General features: G+C 40.0%; 1 protein-coding gene across 1 annotated transcript; it reads left to right on the top strand.

Moving 5' to 3' along the window:
• The first annotated feature begins 481 nt into the window (after window positions 1-481).
• C2H18orf63 (chromosome 2 C18orf63 homolog) lies at window positions 482-22105 on the top strand. The gene is made up of 12 exons (XM_065398326.1): window positions 482-615; window positions 1402-1480; window positions 2717-2773; window positions 4013-4124; window positions 11614-11655; window positions 12547-12623; window positions 13604-13710; window positions 13822-13918; window positions 14026-14138; window positions 15523-15706; window positions 17577-18704; window positions 22043-22105. The coding sequence occupies exons 1-12, from the start codon at window positions 482-484 to the stop codon at window positions 22103-22105; spliced, it is 2193 nt and encodes a 730-aa protein (XP_065254398.1).
• The last annotated feature ends 655 nt before the right edge of the window (window positions 22106-22760 follow it).

Consider the following 22760-nt stretch of genomic DNA (forward strand, 5'->3'; position numbering starts at 1 on the left):
CATTATGTTGGAGAAACACCACAAACAGGATTCATAACACAAACCATGAGCAAAAGACCCACCCCCAAGTAAGTTTGGCTTAGTTGAGGGCGAGAATTAATTTTGAGTCCCTCTGTTATAAAATGCCAAGTACAGTTCTACTGTCCTTGATTCACATAACCAGGATAACAACACTTTATTACTCCTGCCCCAATAACAAAGAGACTGGGGATCCCACAGGAGCCAAAGTGACCATTTGGGCAAGCAGTCCCATCATGCTAGGTGGGGTGGGTGTGCCCATGCAAACGAGATCAGCCCCTGAAGTCCTTTTCCACAACTCACCACCAGATGTCAGGGTAGAGCTCATTCTGACTCTGCTTAAGTCTGCATTATCTCATAATTACACAATATCCTAATAATAGCCTCCTCTTTTTGATAATGAAGTAATATTTTTCTTTTATTAAAGACTAAGCTGCTGAGTTGGGACAGTTAACAAAATAAGATGAATGACACAAGACACCAGTCGCTGTTCTTCGTCAGTCTGCCTGAGTTACAAAAACTCTGTGCCATTAAGGTTACACTGAGTTCTAAATTGGCAGAAAATGAGATTAGGAATACACAGATGAAGATTTGCAGGTAAAGGCAAATAAGGGTTGCCATTCTCAAGAAGCAATTTTATTTTATTTTTTGTTAAAGTATTTCATTAGTAGTAGTAGTTAACTGTAACAAGATCAGTAAAGTTCCTAACAGTTATGACATACTTATTACATAATACATTTTTTTCCTATAGCTGTTCTGGTAAGGTACATGATGATTGTTTTAAAAAAAAAAAAAGGCAACAAAATCCTTTATAGGTTGTAAAGGTGTTCAATTTTAAGTCACTTGTCAAGAGTGGACCACTGAATTAGTAAGGGAATAATAAAAGATTATAAAAGAATAAAATAGAATAAAAAGAATAAAAGTTAGTCCATAGTCCTATGCAAAGCTGGAACTCTTTGAATGTATCACCTGAGATATTACAGTGTTTTACAGAGGTTGAGGTGAGGAATAAAGTGGTAGTTCTCTCCCAAAAAGCACACTCTCATTCCCAACATACTCCAGTTACCATTCCTACTCTTGTTTTGTTTCACATTTACCTTCCCACCTTCTGGGAGAGAGTGAGTGCCAATTCTGAATGTGGATTTTGTTTCTTCTCACAAAGGTCTCCAAACAATTATCAGATAACTGTTTGTGACTGACCAGTCTGGGTGGGATGTGACTCAGTAACTTGAGCTATCTAGCATTTTCTACTGAACTACTGGAAAATGTAGTTAAGCTTTAGGAAAATATAGCTAAAATAAAGGTAACCTAATGCTGAGATGTCAAGCCCAATTTAGAGGAAATTCAGTTCAGAATTAATTTTGAAAAGTTTTATCTTTGTAGGCAATTGTTATTTCTTCATCAAGACATCCTTTCCTCACCTGTCCCTGGAACACTGAATCAAATTTCAGTTGTAATGGCGGTCAGTAATAAAATCTCTGATACTTACAGTATTTCTATCTGTATATTCAAGTTGTTTTATTAGTAGAACTACTATAAGTAAATAGATACAGTTTAAATATAAATTGTTGTTACTGCAAAATACGTAAATTAACACCAATAATGTATGTGGCATATTATTTGAAAGGACAGTGGTAAGTAATGTGTATCATCACTTCATATAGAGAAGTACAGTGAAATGTTCCTTAAGTGTTGAGGAGGAGTGAAATCCTGGTCATACTGAAGACAATGGTAAAACTGTTGACTTCAGTAGGTCCAGGATTTTACCCAAAATATTTGGCGATGCTTTGGGGGTGTCTTTTTACATAATAAGGCAATCTCTTAACTTTCACTGTAAACTAAATTACACAATTTTTAATGTTATATACTACTATATATTTTATGTATTTTTAAAATATTGTGCCTGGTGCTTTTAAACTATCATTCACTTCACATATTAATGAGCTAGTTCTTATAAAACAAAGATGCTGTTGGGCCAGGCCTGACGTCTAACACTGAAAAGTGACTTTATTTAAATTATGTATTAACTTTTTAATGTATAAAAAAATCTCTTTCATATCAAGATGAATATACAAAATCTAATAAAACATATAATTATTGCTCCTAAACAGCAAAAATTGAAATGGACATTGCTACGTTTGTCACTTAAAAATATTCTTTCCTCCTTCCCCAGTGTCACGATCAAGAGCCTCCGAAATTGTGGTGGGGGGAATATAATGGGACCCTGCATGTCATGAGTTGCACAGAGCTGTATAAAAACCTAGAGCCAGCCCTGTCTGAAGACATTTTCATCCAACTGCATTAATTAAATATTTTATGTTGGTCATTGGTTAGGGACAAAGCAAAATAGCTCTTCCCCGCTGACCTTGAGAACGGAGTTAGCCAGGGAAGAGACCAACAGCAGCCATCCTGGGTCCATTATGGATCTTTTCAGTCACCAGCCCCACTTCAGGACAGTTGAGGTAGTTTCAAAGCAATTTTATTAGAAATTTCTGCCATAGTGGGTTCTGGTCCATGACTAGGGCTTCTAGGCTCTATAATAATACAACAACCCCACCAATAATTAAGACAGGTAGATATCAAGGACTTGGCTCTGGAAGAATGGTTAGTACCGAATGTGGTAAGGCTGCACCAGTAATTGTTGAATACTCCTTTTAAGTTCAAAAGGTTCAGATAATTCTTTTTTGTTTTTGTTTAGATATCTTTTTACAAAACAGGAAAATGTCAGGCTTATGTAGAGAAACATGGAGCTACAGTAAGTGATTCTTCACACTTTTACACTTATTCATTGTTGCCAGTACTTGTGATCCCAGTAGTAATGATGTTTTTCATAGTGCTTGCAATTTCCATTCCAACAGAAAAGCTCCCCCCTACTTAAATTTTGCACAAAATGCGTATGCTGTGTATTATAGGATTGGCTTACAGTACCAAATAATGCAAAGTATAGAAAACTTTGTGAAGCCTTGTCCATGACCTGTTTTTGTTTTGTTTGCAATGTATATTATGATTCTGTTGTGCTACATTGCCTGTGATACAACGTTTGCATTTGTATGGCTGAGTGTGGACTTTCAGAAACTGCTAAGTAGGAAGCCAGTAGTTATAATCAAAACCAAGTTGTAATCATGCATGTGCATCTTCATTGTGGCCTACCTTTCTTTGTTCCTAGATGTATGACCTTGCATTTGATTGTATAAAAAGACCTTTTGTTCAGATGAGCCCACCTTACCAAGTGATCTATGTCAAATTGTATAACTAATCTGACCCCATCATTATTTACCATTCTACCATTTTTTGTGTCATTTGAAAGTTTTATTAGCAATTATTTTACATTGTCTTCCAGATCACTGATAAAGGTATTGAATAGCATTGGACTGAGAACAGATAGGACCTCACTAGAAACATCCTTTTTGAGAGCTATCAGCTAACCAGTTTTTAATGTGTTTAGTATAGGCTACATTGATTTTTGTCTAGTGCTATTTTTTAACAGATTGTCATGTGGGACTGAGTCACGTGCTTTACTGATGTCTAGGTATATTATGTCAACACAATTATCTTAATCAACCAAACTTGTGATCTCATCAAAAAACATCCTTGATCTCAGGCTAGACCGGCAGCTGGGTTTGATGTGTGTACATGTTGGGACTCACTGGTTAGAGTTTGGCATGAGATATAAACAGTATCCACTGAAAAGTACTGTATATAACTCATTCAGTCATTCCTTTCCCCCCAACCTTCTGACCCTTCAAAAACCCAGAATGCATTAGAATGCACCTTAATGTTGGTGTCCAGTAAAATGTAAAAGGCCAAATCCCAAGGGGCTCAAATCTGTTGCAGTTCCCAACTATAATAAAGGGTACAGGTGCTCAGGATCTTTCAGGATCTGGCCCAAAATGACAGTATGATTATCTTTTATAAAATCTTGATTTAATTGCTTTAAAATCTACTTATTATATAATTATTTAAATCTTTTTTTCCCCTTGGTTAATATTACTAGATTGAGGCTCCAGAGAGAGTTGGCCCAGCCATCCTTCAACCATGTCTCTGTTACACACTTATAACCAGACTTGCCCCCAGCTGGAATAAGGCTGGTCATCTGTTGGTACAAGGTATCTTACTCAACTGGGTCAGAGTCTGACCCTTTGACTTTCAGTACTTTATTATTTTTAAATTATATTTGCCATGCATATGCTGCCTACTCTTTGATTATTAGTCTTACATTTTGTTTGTTTGTATTTCTATGATTGTTTCTTTATCCCAGTTCAATTTTTTAATGAATAATATAAAAGGGCAAGTAATTCAAATTTTCTGTCTCTCCTTCCCGTGTAATTGATCTAATAACCATTTAAATTGACCATAGCATATTCAGTTAATAATTTCAAAATCAAATTTTGCAGTACAGCAAATAATTTATGAAAATACTGTAAATAGGTTTCAAAATCAGCTGTTCATAATCCACACTTCTGTTTCACAGAAGTTGCACACTTCACTTACATAGGATGACCGTGACATGCTTTACGACCATGTCTTTCCACCAAGTTTCATAAGGCTAGATGTTGTTCTTACCACCTAACAATGTTTCCCCTACTAACTGAACAAGGGGAGAAGAGTGCCAAATTAGCAAATGTAGAAGACCAGACACCGGTGGATGTGGTTCTAAGGGTATGTCTACACTACGAGAGTAGTTCGATTTTACTTAAAGCGAATTTGTGGAACCGATATTACAAAGTCGAACGTGTGTATCCACACTAAGGACAGTAATTCGACTTTGTGAGTCCACACTAACGGGGCAAGCGTCGACATTGGAAGCGGTGCACTGTGGGTAGCTATCCCACAGTTCCCGCAGTCCCCGCTGCCCATTGGAATTCTGGGTCGAGCCCCCAATGCCTGCTGGGGCAAAAAATGTGTTGAGGGTGGTTTTGGGTAACTGTCGTCATTCAACCCTCACTCCCGCTCTCCCTCCGTGAAAGCACCGGCGGGCAATCAGTTCGCGCACTTTTCTGGTGATTGACAGCGCAGACGCCACAGCACTGCGAGCATGGATCCCGCTGCAATCATCGCTGCAGTTATGGCCGTTGTCAACACCTCGCACCTTATCATCCACCTTTTTCAGAGGCAGATGCTGAGAAATCGGGCGAGGAGGCTACGGCAGCGCGGTGAGGACATTAAGTCTGAGAGGGGCACAGACCTCTCACAAAGCATGGGACCCCGCGCCGTGAACATCATGGTGGCAATGGGTCATGTTGATGCTGTGGAACGGCGATTCTGGGCCCGGGAAACAAGCACGGACTGGTGGGACCGCATAGTGCTGCAGGTCTGGGATGAATCATAGTGGCTGCGAAACTTTAGGATGCGTAAGGGAACTTTCCTGGAACTTTGTGAGTTGCTGTCCCCTGCCCTGAAGCGCAAGGACACCCGGATGCGAGCAGCCCTGACTGTCCAGAAGTGAGTGGCCATAGCCCTCTGGAAGCTTGCAATGCCAGACAGCTACCGGTCAGTCGCGAATCACTTTGGCATGGGCAAATCTACCATGGGGGTGCTGTGATGCAAGTAGCCAATGCAATCGTTGAGCTACTGCTCTCAAAGGTAGTGACCCTGGGAAACATGCAGGTGATCATAGATGGCTTCGCTGCGATGGGATTCCCAAACTGCGGTGGGGCTATAGATGGAACTCACATCCCTATCCTGGGTCCGGACCACCAGGCCAGCCAGTACATTAACCGAAAGGGCTACTTTTCAATGGTGCTGCAAGCACTGATGGACCATAGGGGACGTTTTACAAACATCAACGTCGGATGGCCGGGCAAGGTTCATGATGCTCGCGTTTTCAGGAACTCTGGTCTGTTTAGACGGCTGCAGGAAGGTATTTATTTCCTGGACCACAAAATAACTGTTGGGGATGTGGAGATGCCTATAGTGATCCTCGGGGACCCAGCCTACCCGCTAATGCCCTGGCTCATGAAGCCCTATACAGGCGCCCTGGACAGTGAAAAAGAACTCTTCAACTACCGGCTGAGCAAGTGCAGAATGGTGGTGGAGTGTGCTTTTGGACGTCTGAAGGGGAGATGGAGAAGCTTACTGACTCGCTCTGATCTCAGCGAAACCAATATCCCCATTGTTATTGCAGCTTGCTGTGTGCTCCACAATCTCTGTGAGAGCAAGGGGGAGACGTTTATGGCGGGGTGGGAGGTTGAGGCAAATAGCCTGGCTGCTGATTACGCCCAGCCAGACAGCCGGGCGAATAGAAGAGCCCAGCGGGATGCGCTGTGCATCCGGGAAGCTTTGAAAGCTAGGTTCCAGAGTGAGCAGGGTAACCTGTGACTATTAAGTTTGTTTAAACAGAAGCTGAACCTGTCCCCGTTTCTTTACCCAGTTAATGTTGGCTATCCTCTCCAGTTACCAACCCCCTTCCCCCCCTTCCAACACACCTTTAAAAATAAAATAAATGAAACTTTGTTCATTAACACCGTTTTCTTTATTACGGATTTCGTGGTAAAGTGTTGAAACTGGGACGCAGACTGTGGTGCGGAGCGGGTGTAGTGATGGAAAGGACGCGTCTAAACTCGAGGAATGACAGGCTCCTGCTCCTAGAGCGGTCCGCAGTGGTGGACTGGTTGTTTCAATGGAGCCTGCCACCCCTCCTTTTCGGGACTCTGTGTGTGGGGGCTATGTGACTTTGTGGCGGGGGAGGGCGGTTACAGATCCCCTGCTGCGTGGCTCTGTCATCCAGGCTGCATAAGATCTGTTTTTCGCCCTCCCCCGCCACAAACTCACATAGCCCCCCCCACACACAGAACATGAAAACCACCTCCCAGACTGACCAGGGTGCCTAGTGACTGCAATGTGTGTGTGACCTTCTGCTGAACCTGCCCCCGTGTCTGTACCCTGGTAAAGGTGACTGTCCTCTCCAATTACCAACCCCCTTCCCCCCTTCAAACACACTCTCCTCTAAAAGAACATGACGGAAACAGTAATTAACAGAAACTTATTTTTTATTAACAACTACACACTTAGGAGATGAAACTGGGACGGGGGCTTGGGTGAGGTGCTTTTGGAGTGAAGGAAAGGACTTATCAAATCTTTGGGAATGAGAGTCTTCTGCTACTTGAGCAGTCTGCAGGGGTGGAGTGACTCTTTTCACGGCCCCTGCCGCCCCTCCTTCTTGGGACTTTGGGTGAGGGGGGGGATGGGACTTTGTGGCGGGGGAGGGCGGTTAGAGATAAAATGCAGCGGGGCTCTGTCCTCCTGCCTCCGGTCCTGCAGAACATCTACAAGGCGCCGGAGCGTGTCCGTTTGCTCCCTCATTAGTCCAAGCAGCGTTTGAGTCGCCTGCTGGTCTTCCTGCCGCCACCTGTCCTCCCGTTCGCTGTGTGATCGCTGGTATTGCGACATGTTCTCCCTCCACTGGGTCTGCTGGGCTGCCTCGGCTCGGGAGCAGCCCATAAGTTCTGAGAACATCTCATCCCGTGTCCTTTTCTTTCGTCGCCTGATCTGCGCCAGCCTCTGGGAGGGGGATGCCGGGGTAGCTCGGGAGATACTCGCAGCTGTGGGATGGGAAAAAGGGAGTGAATTCCTCACAAAGATACAGTTTTGCGAACAATGAATATAGTCTCTCTGTGAACAAGACCATGCACAGTACCTATCACATGCGCACTCAGTACAAGGTCGAATTTTCGGCCTTCCCATTGAGTGCCTGGGGTCTTGCTGTACAGATCACACAAGCGGGGCCGGACAACGGAATTCGGCTAGCAGGCGGACATGGTAAGCCGTAGACTTTTGGCTGCTTAAAGCTTAATTTATAGCAGTGCCCTCCTTTCACATTCCAAGCAGTGCTCCTAGCATTGGCCAGTTCCTGCTGCCGGCAATCCGGCCAGCATGAACTCTGCCCCTGTCCCACCCCCCTCGCGGCTGTCCCCAGGAAAGATCCCTGCATGCTGCCCCTATCCCGCCTCCACAGCGTGGCTGTAAACTGCCGGTTACAGTTATGTAAAGGAATAGGCAGTCAGTCCCAATACTAACATTCCCCTAATTCAAAGCAGGTCACCATGAGTGATATCACTCTGATGAGGATTTCGGAGACAGAGAAAGACCGCATGCTGCGTGAATGCCAGCAAACACCAGGGCCGTATGCCGCCATGCTTTGCGAGGCAATGATCCCGGAGTACTTGCTGGTAGCCATGGTAGGAAACTTTTCCGCGCCAGGAGGACGCAATAAGGCCGCTCTCCCCAGGAACCTGATGCAAAGGCTTTCACAATACCTCCAGGAGATCTTCGTGGAGATGTCCCAGGAGGATTTCTGCTCTATCCCCGTACATATTGACAGAATTTTCCAGTAGCTGCACTGGCAAGGACTAAAAACTAAAGCACCTAGGGCAAACTAATCATGAAAAACCCATTGTTAAGCTACCATTCCTATTCTGTTCAAAATAAATGTTTAAAACACTTACCTACTGATCCTTCCCCTGATTCACGGTCCGGGTTACCGCCTTGGGAGGGTTGGTAGGGGATCTCCGTGAGGGTGATGAAGAGATCCTGGCTGTTGGGGAAATCAGCGTTGAAAGCGCTGTCGACTGCCTCGTCCTCCTCATCTCCTTTCTCATCTTCCCTGTCCGCGAACATCTCCGAGGAAGCGGCCGTCGACAATACCCCATCGTCAGAGTCCACGGACAATGGTGGGGTAGTGTTGGCGGCCGCACCTAGAATGGAATGCAGTGCCTCGTAGAAACGGCATGTCTGGGGCTGGGATCCGGAGCGTCCGTTTGACGCTTTGGTCTTCTGGTACCCTTGTCTCAGCTCCTTGATTTTCACGCGGCACTGCGTTGCATCCCAGCTGTATCCTCTCTCCATCATGGCTTTTGAGATCTTCTCGTAGATCTTCGCATTCCGTTTTTTCGATCGCAGCTCCGAAAGCACGGACTCATCGCCCCACACAGCGATCAGATCCAAGACTTCCCGATCAGTCCATGCTGGGGCCCTCTTTCTATTCTGCGATTGCATGGTCACCTCTGCCGGAGAGCTCTGCATCGTTGCCAGTACTGCTCAGCTCGCCATGATGTCCAAACAGGAAATGAGATTCAAACTGGCCAGACAGGAAAAGGAATTCAAATTTTCCCGGGGCTTTTCCTGTGTGGCTGGTGGCTGGTCAGAGCATCCGAGCTCATACTGCTGTCCAGAGCGTCAACAGAGTGGTGCACTGTGGGATAGCTCCCGGAGCTATTAGCGTAGAATTCCATCCACACCTACCCTAATTCGACATGGCCATGTCGAATTTAGCACTACTCCCTTCGTCGGGGAGGAGTACAGAAATCGATTTAAAGAGACCTCTATGTCGAAATAAATAGCTTCATTGTGTGGACGGGTGCAGGTTTAATTCGAGTTAACGCTGCTAAATTCGACATAACCTCCTAGTGTAGACCAGGCCTAACACAACCACATGCTATTCATCCCTTACAGAAATTGTATGGATTTATTCTACAGTATAAATTGGGATAAAAATGCATTTTTCTGTTTTAGTTCCAGTCTCACTGTTATCAGAATCTTTTATTTTATTTTGAATCATTTTTTCTTCATTGACTATTTTCAAAACAGATTTACATCCCTTTAAAACCAAGTCAGTGTACTCAAGAAAAAGAATTAAAATCAGAGGGCCAGATCCTCAGATGGTGTGAAATTGGTTTACTTTTATTGAACTAAACTTTTAATGTTTGTTCTGGGGTGTACAGTCTATCTACCCAAAGGATGATATTGCTACAATAGTTATTTTATATTTCAAGGTTACACTGTATCTTGTTATGTATAGTTATGCTAATGAAGAAGAGTGTTCAGACAGCTCTTTCCTCCTTCCACCAAGTGCCCTTCATGTGACCTAGGCAGAATGTTTCCACAAGCTTTCCATGGCCAAGGGGCATGGCTAGCTGGTTGGTATGAGGGAGAGTGGAGACAAAGTACACACTAGCCCTTCTTCAACCAGTATGAAAAGCACTATCCAGCACCTTTACCCCCAACTCCCCTGGGTACTTTCTGAGACATTCTACCCATCTGTTGTCAGTGGCCCCTCCTCACTGGAATCAAGGCCACTATTTGGTTCTTAATTTCATAGTATCATTTAGACCAGGGGTCGGCTACCTCTGGCACGCTGCTCACCAGGGTAAGCACCCTGGTGGGCCGGGCCAGTTTGTTTACCTGCCGCGTCTGCAAGTTCGGCCAATCGCGGCTCCCACTGGCCGCGGTTTGCCGCTCCAGGCCAATGGGGGCGGCGGGAAGCCGCGGCCAGCACATCCCTCGGCCCGCGCCGCTTCCGCAGCCCCCATTGGCCTGGAGCAGCGAACCACTGCCAGTGGGAGCCGCGATCAGCCAAACCTGCGGACGCGGCAGGTAAACAAACTGGCCCGGCCCGCCAGGGTGCTTACCCTGGCGAGCCGCGTGCCAGAGGTTGCCGACCCCTGACTTAGACTAAAACTTTTTCTTGTGAAACATACATGGTAGCTCTGGGGTTGCTTCTAATCTATCAGCTGGTTTGGGTGGATGGAAGAAGACAAAGCAATGTTTCTATCCAGCTCTCCTTTTGAGCCTGAGGAATTTGTCCCAGACATTTAAGAAAAACAAGAAGATGTGAGGAATGTGGCTTTTTAGGCTGCAACTTTAATAACTTAATTCATCTGGGAATTACCAGCAATAACTCATACAGTGCAGGTTATCATTCATTTCTCACTCATTTCCAACTGTTTGTGGAGGGCTGCCAACAGCCCCCACCCCTCCAACCTTGATTGCAACCATTGCTGGGACCCCACCGCCTTTCCCTCATGTGAGGGTTAAGGGGCTGGGGAAAGGGAGTTGTCTCCTCACTGTAACAGACATTAGGAGCACCAGCCCTGTTGCCCAGCTTCTTTAGGGGGTGCCTTCCCCTAAGTCCACTTCCAACTCCAGTTAATCAGAGAACCAGACTCCCTATGGAATAATTACCTGCACTGGACACTGCTACCAACCACATTGCAACAACTTTAACCTTACTTCCTGGCTGACCCAATCAGGTCCTGAAGGTGTGTGGAAGGTGAAAAATCCCACACTATTCCAGCCAATCTGATAAGGGAAAAATTCCTTCCCAGTCCTGAAAAAGGCAACTAGCACAGTGCCCACAACAGACTACACTTGTCCAGTGGGTGGGAACTGCTGATCCATGAGAGAGGGTTCTGTCTGGCAGGACAGAGCATATATACCTTTTCCCAGCCCTGCAGGAGGCCAGTGGCTTACCTTACCCCCTCTGGCCAGCCCTAGCTTAGGTAATGCCTCCCTCTCCCTACCCACCTCAGTTTGAAGGAGAGGAGCAACCTTACAGGAGCCACATCCTTTTCTTCCCACTTATCCAGACAAAGTGCCCCCCGCCCCCCCCCACACACACATACACATGGTGGTGGAAGTTGCATTATTAACTGTTACCTAATGAAAAACAATTCTGTGTACAAATTCCTTACTGAGAGATAAACATCATGTATATAGGTGTTGTGCTTTCATGCATATTTCTGAGATAAAAGTCTTAAAGTATACTAGGTTTATGCATACATTTTATAAAAATAATACATACTTATTTTATTTATTAAGGAAGCAATTTTTTGTCTCAAATGGGAAGGCAAAATGCTGTTGGTAAGTACAATATTGTGTTAATATTGTAAGTATATTAGACATTAGTAAGACTGTACTAAAGCTTCCATGGTCTTAGTATATCAACTCAATATCTTTTCATTTTGCAATCTACAAATAATTTCAATCATATGATACCTGCTGGCAGATTCTTCTTTAAATTATATGGACAGTTTTCAAATTAATTGAATATAAGAGAGAGAGGAGTATTTTTATACTATTAATCTTAACCTATGACCATAGATTGAAATATATGGTTGAAAGAACCTGGTTATAACCGTTCATTTTAGGCAAATGTAGTTCAGACTGCACAAGTGGTATGGAGGTTTGATGAACATGGGTAAAGTAAAATGAGTAACTATGATTAACTGCCTTAAATTTACAGTTCTCAAAACATCAGGCCACAGTGGGGTTGTTCCTTAGTATGTTATGAATAAATATATAGAAAAATATATTTATTTTATTTCTATAACTCAAATATAAATTTTAAGAACTAAATTTTAAAACATTTGCACCTAAATTTGCACCTGGAAATATTTTCAGGAGCAGGTAATTGGCTGTGCAAATTGGTATTTGTGCATTCAAGTGACCATTTGGACATACATAATTGCACAAAGCTCACAGTTGTATGTTCACATACATTTTACAAGTGAAATTTAGTCACTGGTATTAGGAATTAGCCAGACAATGCTTATTTTGATTTTTAAAAATTGAATATAATTCTTTATACATGAAGAGGAATTCTTCTTTTTTGGTACTGCTACACAGCATAATGGTGGGAGGGTTGTTTTGGGTTTTTTTTGTTTTTTTAAATAAGCATCTTGGCTTTACCTTTTCATTTAATAGACAATTATATAGATATACAGAGTGGTTTTGGTTTTGATTTTATTTCAGTCATGGACCTCAATGTATCAGAGACCCAACTTTGCATCAGTGTAGAGGCTTGCACAATTCGACTACCGCCACCCAAGGTACAGAACAGTTCTAATTTCTATGGCTAATTTTGTTCATCCTACTTGCACTTTTTTATTGGCTGTATTTTATCTGGGATGCTTTATTTGAAAAGGACATGGGGGATCAAGATGTTTACTCCCAATTGCCATTGGACATGCACTATGTTAGTTGTTTATCCTCATCTTGTACTAAATATATATGCCATATATTATTGGATATGGCTGTACTCATATGAGTCTGACAGTCATTCCAATCAGAATGTCAGAGCTGTGAGATTTCCCTACAGTTACTGTTTGAAGAGAATTTCATAGAAAATAATAACAGAGCATGGGAAAAGGGAAGTGCATTCTGGTAGAACTATTTCCCCAAGGATAGTAGATTTTTCACATGAAACATTTTGGGGACATTTGGGACTGCTGCGCAAAGATGTTACAGAACAGTCCTCCTCTGGAGGAGAAGATGAATTAGTAGCAATAGAGGCAGATGAAGCCATTGAGATTTAAGCACTGTATCATCCACAAACACCAAAAACCCTGTTTGACACCAGGGTTTCTGACCCCTTTCTTGTAGTCTCCACAGAATAGAAGGACATCTACACACAGTGCATGAAGATTACAATGGATGGACCTCTTTATGCCACTAGGTCGCCTTATACCATAATATTCCCCAGGAGATAATCCTTCTTTCACTTTCATCCTATAATAACTTACAGCAAATATATCAGGAAACCATACTTCAGTATTAAGTAATTAACATCAGCTCTGATAGCCGCCAGATCCGGAAAGTATAGGTTTTTAAAGTTTGAAACAGACTCTGCCATGTGATAATGTGAATATAATTCTAAAATTAGCAGTTTGCAATGACTGATAAATGAATATTCATGTATAAGTTTCAGTAGTACATTTGAATGCACGTTAGGTGTTTTGCGTGTTCCTTTTTCACTTTGTATAAATGAAGCAATATTTGAAAATAACAAAACACTTTTTTCTATTTGAAGCTGGAAGACTTTGACATTTCAGCAAACATCTTAGAAATATTTGACAACAAAAATACAGTCATTCAGAGACACTCCATTTTAAGTAACTGGTGCTATGTCTTGCCAAGGTAAAATTCTATTTAATTTCCAACAAAAACAAACAGTTTACCAAATAACTGTGTTTTCAACTATGCTGTGGGTTGTATCTAGCATTCTGTCTTTGCTTTACCCCTGTACAGCATGAAAATGGGTCAGATCATAAGTATTAGCCATATAATTCCACCAGAGTCTCCTTTTCATTCATACAAAGACTTTCAGATGCACTGGAAGAATCTGGTAGGAAAGAACATGATTTTTTTCCCTTTTGTCTCTTTTTTGAATGTTTTTGTATTAATCACGTTGTTTATAATAACATTCCATTTATATGTGTATTTTATTTTTAGTATGGGTATATCCTTCCAGAGGATCATGGAGAGACAAAAATATATTGCAGTGTTTACTTCAAACTGATAGGGGAACGACTCTTTACATATCCTTTATATATATTTTCTTTTGTGTTGGACCGCCTTCTCTTTTACCATGCTAGCCAAGATCCAAACTCTAATCCAAATAGAGGGCCAAATTCACTGCAGTTGTAATTCCATTGAAGTGAATGAGGCTATGCCATCAGAAAATACGGTCCAAAATATTTAATTCAGTCCTTCTGTGTTATTAATGAATAATGTCAAATCTGGTCTTCCCTATTTTGCTGGAGATGTTTCTTAAAGGACCCTGAGATATTAATTGGAACTCTTGTAGGGGCTGGGATGCCAAATCTTAGAGAGAATAATTTTTCTTCAGCCTGTTTGTTCAGGCATATGGGTTAAATAGGCTTTAACAACAAAAACAAAAAAAGCCCATCAAATAAAAATTACGTTTTAGTAAATCTTAATCTGAATAAAATTACTTCACCACACAGGCTCTGATCCTGCTAACATTTACTCTCATGCTTAAAGTTCAGCACATTTTAAGTGTTTTCACAATTGAAGCCTAAGTCTGGTTTCACCCCCATAATATCTGTGAAGTTACTTGTTCCTCACAATCATCAAGAGTCTTCCAGGAAAAACAGGCTAGACGACCTATGACTTTATAATCTTAAAAACAAGCAGAAACTCCCCCCCCCCTTTTTATAAAAATAAATCTTTTCAGGCCTCCTTGATATGGAAACAAGAAATGGCACTAACAGAATATTTTTCTTAGCAGGTCACCCTTTACCAGGGGCATTATTAATTAGTTTAGGCCTCATTTTTCCTTTGCTTTTCAATTTATGCAATCCAGTGAGGAATATCCTCCATAGTCTAGCTTTACTTTTTTTAATCAACCTCTGTGTCATTGAAATACTGAAAAAATAATACTTGTTTCAGACATTTTATGTTGCTGCTGAAATGACTGCCAGTAGAGGGTGTTCACATTAATTAGGGAATTCTGATTTCAGTACCATGCTCACAAAGAAAGAAGTCAGACTAAAAACCAAGATTCATATTGAGTTGTGCTTTGAATGAGAAAATAATTAAAATATCCAGAGAAGGCAATGAAGAAAACCAGGAGGATATTACAAATAAAGCACTAGTTTCTATCACTTTTACTCATGTTGAATAAATACCTTATTCTGCAAGAAATCCCATTGATTTCAACGGGACTGCTCAAGCAATAAAGTACTTCTCAATGGGAATGAAAATGGCTTAATTTAGCCTAATAAGAGTAACACTTTTAAATCTCTAAACCCATTAAAACTACTAAAATTTTGGTCCCTTTAAAAATAGTAAAGCTGCTTTTTTTTATTTTAAATTCTTTTGAAGAAATTTTAGTGTGTATTTAAGCTTTTACTCAAGAAAAGGATAAACAGTTTCATTATACAAAATGCTAAAAGCCATCTTACATAGCCCTTAACACTTATTCAGGTACCCTTTAAGTTGCATAAGAAGCCAACCAGTCCAATATTTTACTAGAATAGATTTAGAAGGTGTGTTAAACTCTTTTGTTTCTGACCTAAAGTCTAAACTTCCTCATCTATGTGGATTTCCAGTAAAAATGACAAGTAAAGCATTGTATGCCACAAAGGAACTCATCAAACATCCCATGCACGTAAGAAGTTTTATGTTTATATTAATATTTATATTGATGGGCACAGTGTTGTTAATGATAATACGTGCTCTTTCCCATGTGAATTTTCAGAACATTACAAGAGTATAAAAGTATTTCTCACCATGAATCATTGTTAATACTTGTGTTTTTCTAGTTAAATGGGTAGCCTGACATATTACTGTTCACATCATAACTGTATAACAAAATATGGAAGTGATATGTAGCCAAATTAACAGTTCAGCTGGAATCTAAGGTTTCCTTTTCCTGAATTTTTTTTATCTTAACTCTGCCACCATAATATCACAATAATATTTTTCCTTGTTTTGAAAAAAAAATAGAGAAAATAAGTGGTCTGGACTTATTATCGCAAGCATTTAAATGGTTCTCGTCAGGCTGAAGTTCACACTTCAGAGGTGAAGAGGATGGGAAGGAGCAGAATTTACAACCCTTTTAGAATAATAGGCTATATGAAATATGAATTTCAGCCTTTGCCAAGCAGTAGCACACATGCTGATTATGTTGTCAGTGAAAGAAGAAAAACTTCATTTTTTAAAAACAAAGAGTAGAATTTGAAGAATGCAGTAGAAATTGCAGAGTTTTGAAAATGTTAAGATCTGGTGTTAAGATCTCCTGTTTCTCTCTTTCCAGCAGCTGCAGCCCCTAATGGAGAAAGTTAGGATGGCTCCTCCTTATTTCCCACAGTTTTCACAGGCATCCAGGCATTTCTTTGCTATGAAAAGTCTAGATGTCTGTAGAAGTAACTAGAGACAAGGACAGTCAGCCAGCTCTGTGTGGAACACTAGAAATTGCTTTGCATTCCACAATTTTAGAAGTACTGCTCTAAGATAATGACTAAGGATTAGGTCTTCCCCTTTTGAGAAATGTGGCAATCCGAAAAGTGCCTCATCAACCAAATGTAGCTCATAATGAGCAGAGAATGGGGAGACTGGATCCAGTGAGTTTTGTCCTTCATCCCTCAAAACCACACAATCAGAGTTCTGTGAGGTTTCAGGTGGTTTGTCAGCCTGGTGTGAGACAGAGGGCATAGCCATAGTATTACCATCTGTGATAACTGTGCAATTAAGGAGAATGTCCTAATGGAAGATAATTGTAATCAGATCAAAACTTATTTTGAATGATAGCAGCCACTACTCATTTAAAGAGGGTTGATTGAACATATCTGCTGATTAGGGAGTCAAAGGCATCTAGGTTTCCTGTGGCACAATAGGAGCACTGAGGAGCAGCATAGAGGAGTTTGCTCTGCATGCACATGCCATAATATCCTGAAGGGTGGAACTGGATCTCTCCCTATGGGCTGTAGACCCTTTTCCTCAAAGAGGATATTGTAGCAGAAACTCAGTGTGGCAAGTCACACAGAATTTTCAGAGTAGTTCTTCCATTTCAGTGGATTTTTTCCATGAGAGGGAATAAAATGATCTGATATACTGCATATGAAAGGGGCACATTACTGAAATGGTTTCTCCACTTGTATTTGTAACAGAAAAATTCCCCTTGTGTCTTTTATTGTTGCTATGTGATGTTAAAAGGTTGCTGGATTCCATTTCAGTGGTGGGTGAAGTGATCTCCGTATATAGCTTGTGGCATGCTTTTTTATTCTTGCTTGAAAGGATATATATTGTGCAACATATTTGCCATCTTGACAATCAGATATTTGCATACATATTACTTTTCATTTAGCAAGCTGAAAAAATCTTTCCTTAAATGTCTTAATAGCAAGCATACAATGTTCTTAATTCTAGGTTGTTTTTAAAAAACAGAATTGTAAAATAACCAACACAAAAATGTGTACAGTGTATGTTGTATACAGACTAAGTTGTTATAGCATTGTAAACTAACTCTCTTTATTCAGTTGAATCAGTTTGGCAACAGCTGTGTGTTTCAGGGAGTAAATGCCAACCCTGCAAATCTGACTGGCAAACCGATATGCAAGGTATCTCTGACTCAAGCACCTCCAAGGAGAGAGACTTTGCAGCAGAGGTCTTCACAAGGCAGTTCAAGAATTAGCCACAGGATGGAGCTTTTGATCAGTCAGCCAAAACAATGTATTTTCTCAAATCTCATTCCATGTCCAGAGGATGCTGTTGCTGAGGCCATGAAGAAAACAGTGCATAGTAGACAGCAGCAGCGGACTCCAGGAGCATCAGGGGTACCAGTTCACTCAACTGAATCCTTAAGAATGTCTAAGAATTCATCTGTGGATTCTCAAAGGAACAATGCCACTAGAATTATACCTATTTTCAAAGGAAAGTTGTTGCAAATGGATGTAAAGGCCACAAGAGCCAATGAAGGAAAGAAAAAAGTGAGTGTTTTACAGCATTCTCCAAAAGTAGTTAGAGATGTCACCATGTCTAAATTAACTGTATGCAACCCCAGTGTAAATCAGGTATACAAACCTGTCCAAATTGTGTCATTCAAAAATCCTACTAATGGCACTGTTGCTCAGAGAATGACTGGGAAAGCAAGTGTAAAAAGTGGTAGACCTATATGTGACCAGAAAAAAGAAACTGGTAAACAGCTGACAAATTCTGCTTTTTCTAGTAGCCCAACTTCAGGTAGGAATTCAAGTAGAGTCAAACCTGAGAAGCTAAATTCTTCTTCATTATCTGCTAGTGACAAATCAATGCTTCAGATATCAAATGCCAATCTAGGTTTGAAAAAACCTGCACTACTCAGTTCTACTACAAAAAAGGCGGGAAAGTTATCAAATCAAAACACCACAAGAATACTTGGGGGAAGTCACAGTTCAAAGAAGGTACATATACAGATTTCTGAGTCAGACAAAGAAATTGCGAACACCAGCATATCACAGCATCAAACAAAGAGCCCAACTGAAGGAGCAGGGTTAAATATTCTCAGATTGGTTTTAAACAGTACAGTGCACAGAGCCAAAAGAGAAGAACATCAAAAATCATTAATACCATCAAAGGAGTATATCACCAAGACAACCAATCACCATTCACAAGTCAACTATGAGCAGGTACAGTAAATAATAGGTTTCACCTATACTAGCTCTCACCAACTGTGTGTGTGTGTGTGTGTGTGTGCGCGCGCTGAGGTAATTAGACTATTCATTGCATTTGATGCTATATCTTAGTTCTGCCAGGTAGATTGTGTGTTTCTAATATTTGCTGTAATTTGTATTAAAATCTTTAACCATTGCCTCCTTTTACAATAAAAGACTATGATTTGTTTTATCATCTGAGCTGTATGCTCTTGTAATTGTGACTTTCTGAAAGGAAGCGTAATTCCTTTAAATTTCATTCCAGATTTTTATTTAATGGGACTAGCAAAATTTATAAGCAATAATATGCTTCCATTTTTTGTGTGTCAGTCTGTCTTCACACAAAGTTGTGTACTACAACCTGCTAATGGATGGTATATCAGACCAGCTCAAGTATGTGATCGTATCACCTAGTAGCTGTAGACTACAGAATATGTAAGCCCAGTGCTTTTACACAAGCTTGAAACTTTACCAGGTTCAGTTATTACAACACATTCATTAAAAATCTTTGCATGTATAATAGCTGTTTAGATTACAAGTTAGTAAAAATTAGGGCTGTCCATTAATCGCAGTTAACTCATGTGATTAACTCAAAAATTAATCGCGATTAAAAAAATGAATCGTGATCAATTGCAGTTTTAATTGCGCTGTTAAACAATACCAATTGAAATGTATTAAATATTTTTGGATGTCTTTCTACATTTTATAAGATATTGATTTCAATTACAACACAGAATACAAAGTGTACATTCCCCCCCTTATATTATTATTTTGATTACAAATATTTGCACTGTAAAAATGATAAACAAAAGAAATAGTATTTTTCAGTTCACCTCATACAAGTACTGTAGTGCAATCTCTCTATCGTGAAAATGCAACTTACAAATGTAATTTTTTGTTACATCACTGCATTCAAAAACAAAACAACGTAAAACTTCAGAGTCTACAAGTCCACTCAGTCCTACTTCTTGTTCAGCCAATCACTAAGACAAACAAGTTTGTTTACATTTACGGGAGATAATGCTGTCCACTTCTTATTTACGTCACCTAAAAGTGAGAACAGGCATTTGCATGGCACTTTTGCAGCTGGCATTGCAAGGTATTTACATGCCAGATATGCTAAACATTCGTATGCCTCTTCATCCTTCCGCCACTATTCCAGAGGACGTGCTTCCATGCTGACTATGCTCGTTAAAAAAATAATGCATTAATTAAATATAGGACTGAACTCCTTTGGGGAGAATTGTATGTTTCCTGCTGTTTTACCTGCATTCTGCTATATATTTCATGTTATAGCAATCTCAGATGATGACCCAGCATATGTTGTTCATTTTAAGAACACTTTCACTGCAGATTTGACAAAATGCAAAGAAGGTACCAATGTGAAATTTCTTAAAGATAGCTACAACACTTGACCCAAGGTTTAAGAATCTGAAATGCCTTCCAAAATCTGAGGGCAACGAAGTGTGGCGCATGCTTTCAGAAGTCTTAAAAGCCCAACACTCTGACATGGAAACTACAGATCCTGAACCACTAAAAAGGAAAATCAACCTTCTACTAGTGGCATCTGACTCATAATGAAAATGAACATGCATCGGTCCACACTGCTTTGGATCGTTATCTAGCAGAACCCGTTATCAGCGTGGACATATGTCCTCTGGAATGGTGGGTGAAGCATGAAGATGTAGAAAACATCCAAAAATATTTAAACAAATGGGACATATGAATCTTTAGCACATCTGACATGTAAATATCTTGCGACGCCGGCTATAACAGTGCCATACAAACGCCCGTTCTCATTTTCAGATGACATTGTAAACAAGAAGTGGACAGCATTATCTCCCACAAATGTAAACCAACTTGTTTGTCTGAGCCATGGCTGTACAAGAAGTAGGACTGAGTGGACTTTCTAGGCTCTAAAGATTTACATTGTTTTATTTTTGAATGCAGTTGTTTTTGGTACATAATACTACATTTGTAAGTTCAACTTTCATGATGAAGAGATTGCACTACAGTACTTGTATTAGATTAATTTAAAAATACTATTTCTTTTACTTTCACTGTAAAAGCATTTGTAATCAAAAATAAATATTAAGTGAGCAGTGTACACTTTGTATTCTGTGTTGTAATTGAAATCAAAATATTTGAAAATTGTAGAAAACATCCAAAAATATTTAAACAAATGGTTTTCTATTATTGTTTAACGGTGCAATTAATCACGATTAATTTTTTTAATTACTTGACCACCCTAGTATAAATGCAACTTGTTAACAGCATTTGAACTTCTTGTTGAATGGCACAGTAAAAATAATTTAAATAGAGTATGATACTTCCTCTTGAGTTTTCATGAAACAAGAAGTGGTAAACTGAGTTCAGTGCAATAGTGATGAATTTAGCACCAAGTTTTTTCAGATTTTCAAGAACATAAATTGTGCTTTGAATCTCCTAATGTTGCTTTTAATTTGTGTCTACAAAGTCTTTTAACTCTAAGAAAATTATCCAGACATTTTTGTTGCACTTTCTTTACAAGATATAGAACCTTTTATTGCTGCTATTTAAGAATGCTCTTCACCAAAAGAAAATGAAAAGATGTTTTATCCTAAAAACTCCAGGGAGTTGGGCACAGGGTGTGAAGTGGTATTTTCTTTCCCATTTTCTTAAGATTTTCTTAATCTAAAAATATGAATTTGGTAGACTGTAATTATTTTTCAGCCTGACTTTATTATTGTTGGGGTTTGTTTGTTATGTGGGTGGGGGGCGTTGATGAAGGGGGTTGAGCAGAGAGGGGCTCTTGCATATATTCTGTGAACACAGTTCAATACCAAAGTCTCTAGAAATATGAAGCACTAGGCTATTAATCCCTCACAGACACAGGTTAGCTGCTAGAGTGAGAATGTACATCAGTAAGAAAGGGTATATATTGATAGTGGTCTGTTCTTTGGACAGTGAGTGATAGATTTATCTGCATAATTCACATTGGTGTTAGTGTTGTTAGAAGTGACAGGTCAGGGTGGATTGTAATGGTGAGATTCAGTGGCCAAAAAAAGTCGATCAGAAGTCCTGTCATGATAACCATTACAATAGTACTGGAGTTTTAGCTAATGAGGATATATCAACTTTTGTATTTTAAGATGTTGGCAGTGAATGATCCCTTGCATTGTGAAGCAGTGATCTCAAAACAGATTTACTCAAAGATGGAGACCCATTTGAAAACAACTTCAAAGAAAAGTTGTGGCAAAAGAAGGCAGGTAAAAAACTCACGAACATCCAGACACTAAGTGATGAAAAAGACAATATGTACTTTTTGATTTTAGAATGTTGACCAGTTAAAGCAAAACAAGGAATACAAGAAATCCCTTATGGCCTGGATAAAGTAAAACTTTTATTTCATTCCTGTATTTTCTGAATTTTTTTTGCCAACTTTTAAAACTTTGAAAACATACTCCTTCAGAAATTAAATATGTAGTAACGCTAATAAGGTTAACAATATTATTTAATGTAAATATTTTATTTTAGGGTTTATGAAAATAATTTTTCCAATTCCACATAAAAATCTTGTTAGGACATTCACAGTACCATACAACTTATTTCTGGGATTTATTAATCCATTTTATAATGGTCATATAAATGAAAATCTTCTGACTGCATGAAAGCTTTTCCTATTTGATGAAGTGTATGCAATCAATTTATAACATCCCTTTCTGCACTTGTATTTTACTCTGTTTAATCATAATTCAAAGAAACTTGCAGAAAATGTAAACTCTGTCTATTTCAAATACCAATACACATAATTACAGTGGAGACTGATTTAATTTTATGGTTCCATACAGTCATTTCTGTTTGTGGATAATCCAGGTATGTTACAGATTACCACCATCTCCTTGATCCAAAGTATTGAGACATTTAAATTGAGGTGCGTAGTTATCAGCTTCATTGATCATGTCAGCACCGCATAAGTATCCACACAGCACAAACTAGTGTGGCAGAGCTCTGACCTTGTCCCTGTGGGTCCTGCGCTTCTAGGCGGTATAT

The sequence above is a fragment of the Emys orbicularis genome, chromosome 2 (genome assembly GCF_028017835.1).
Source record: "Emys orbicularis isolate rEmyOrb1 chromosome 2, rEmyOrb1.hap1, whole genome shotgun sequence".
NCBI classification, from domain to species: domain Eukaryota; kingdom Metazoa; phylum Chordata; order Testudines; family Emydidae; genus Emys; species Emys orbicularis.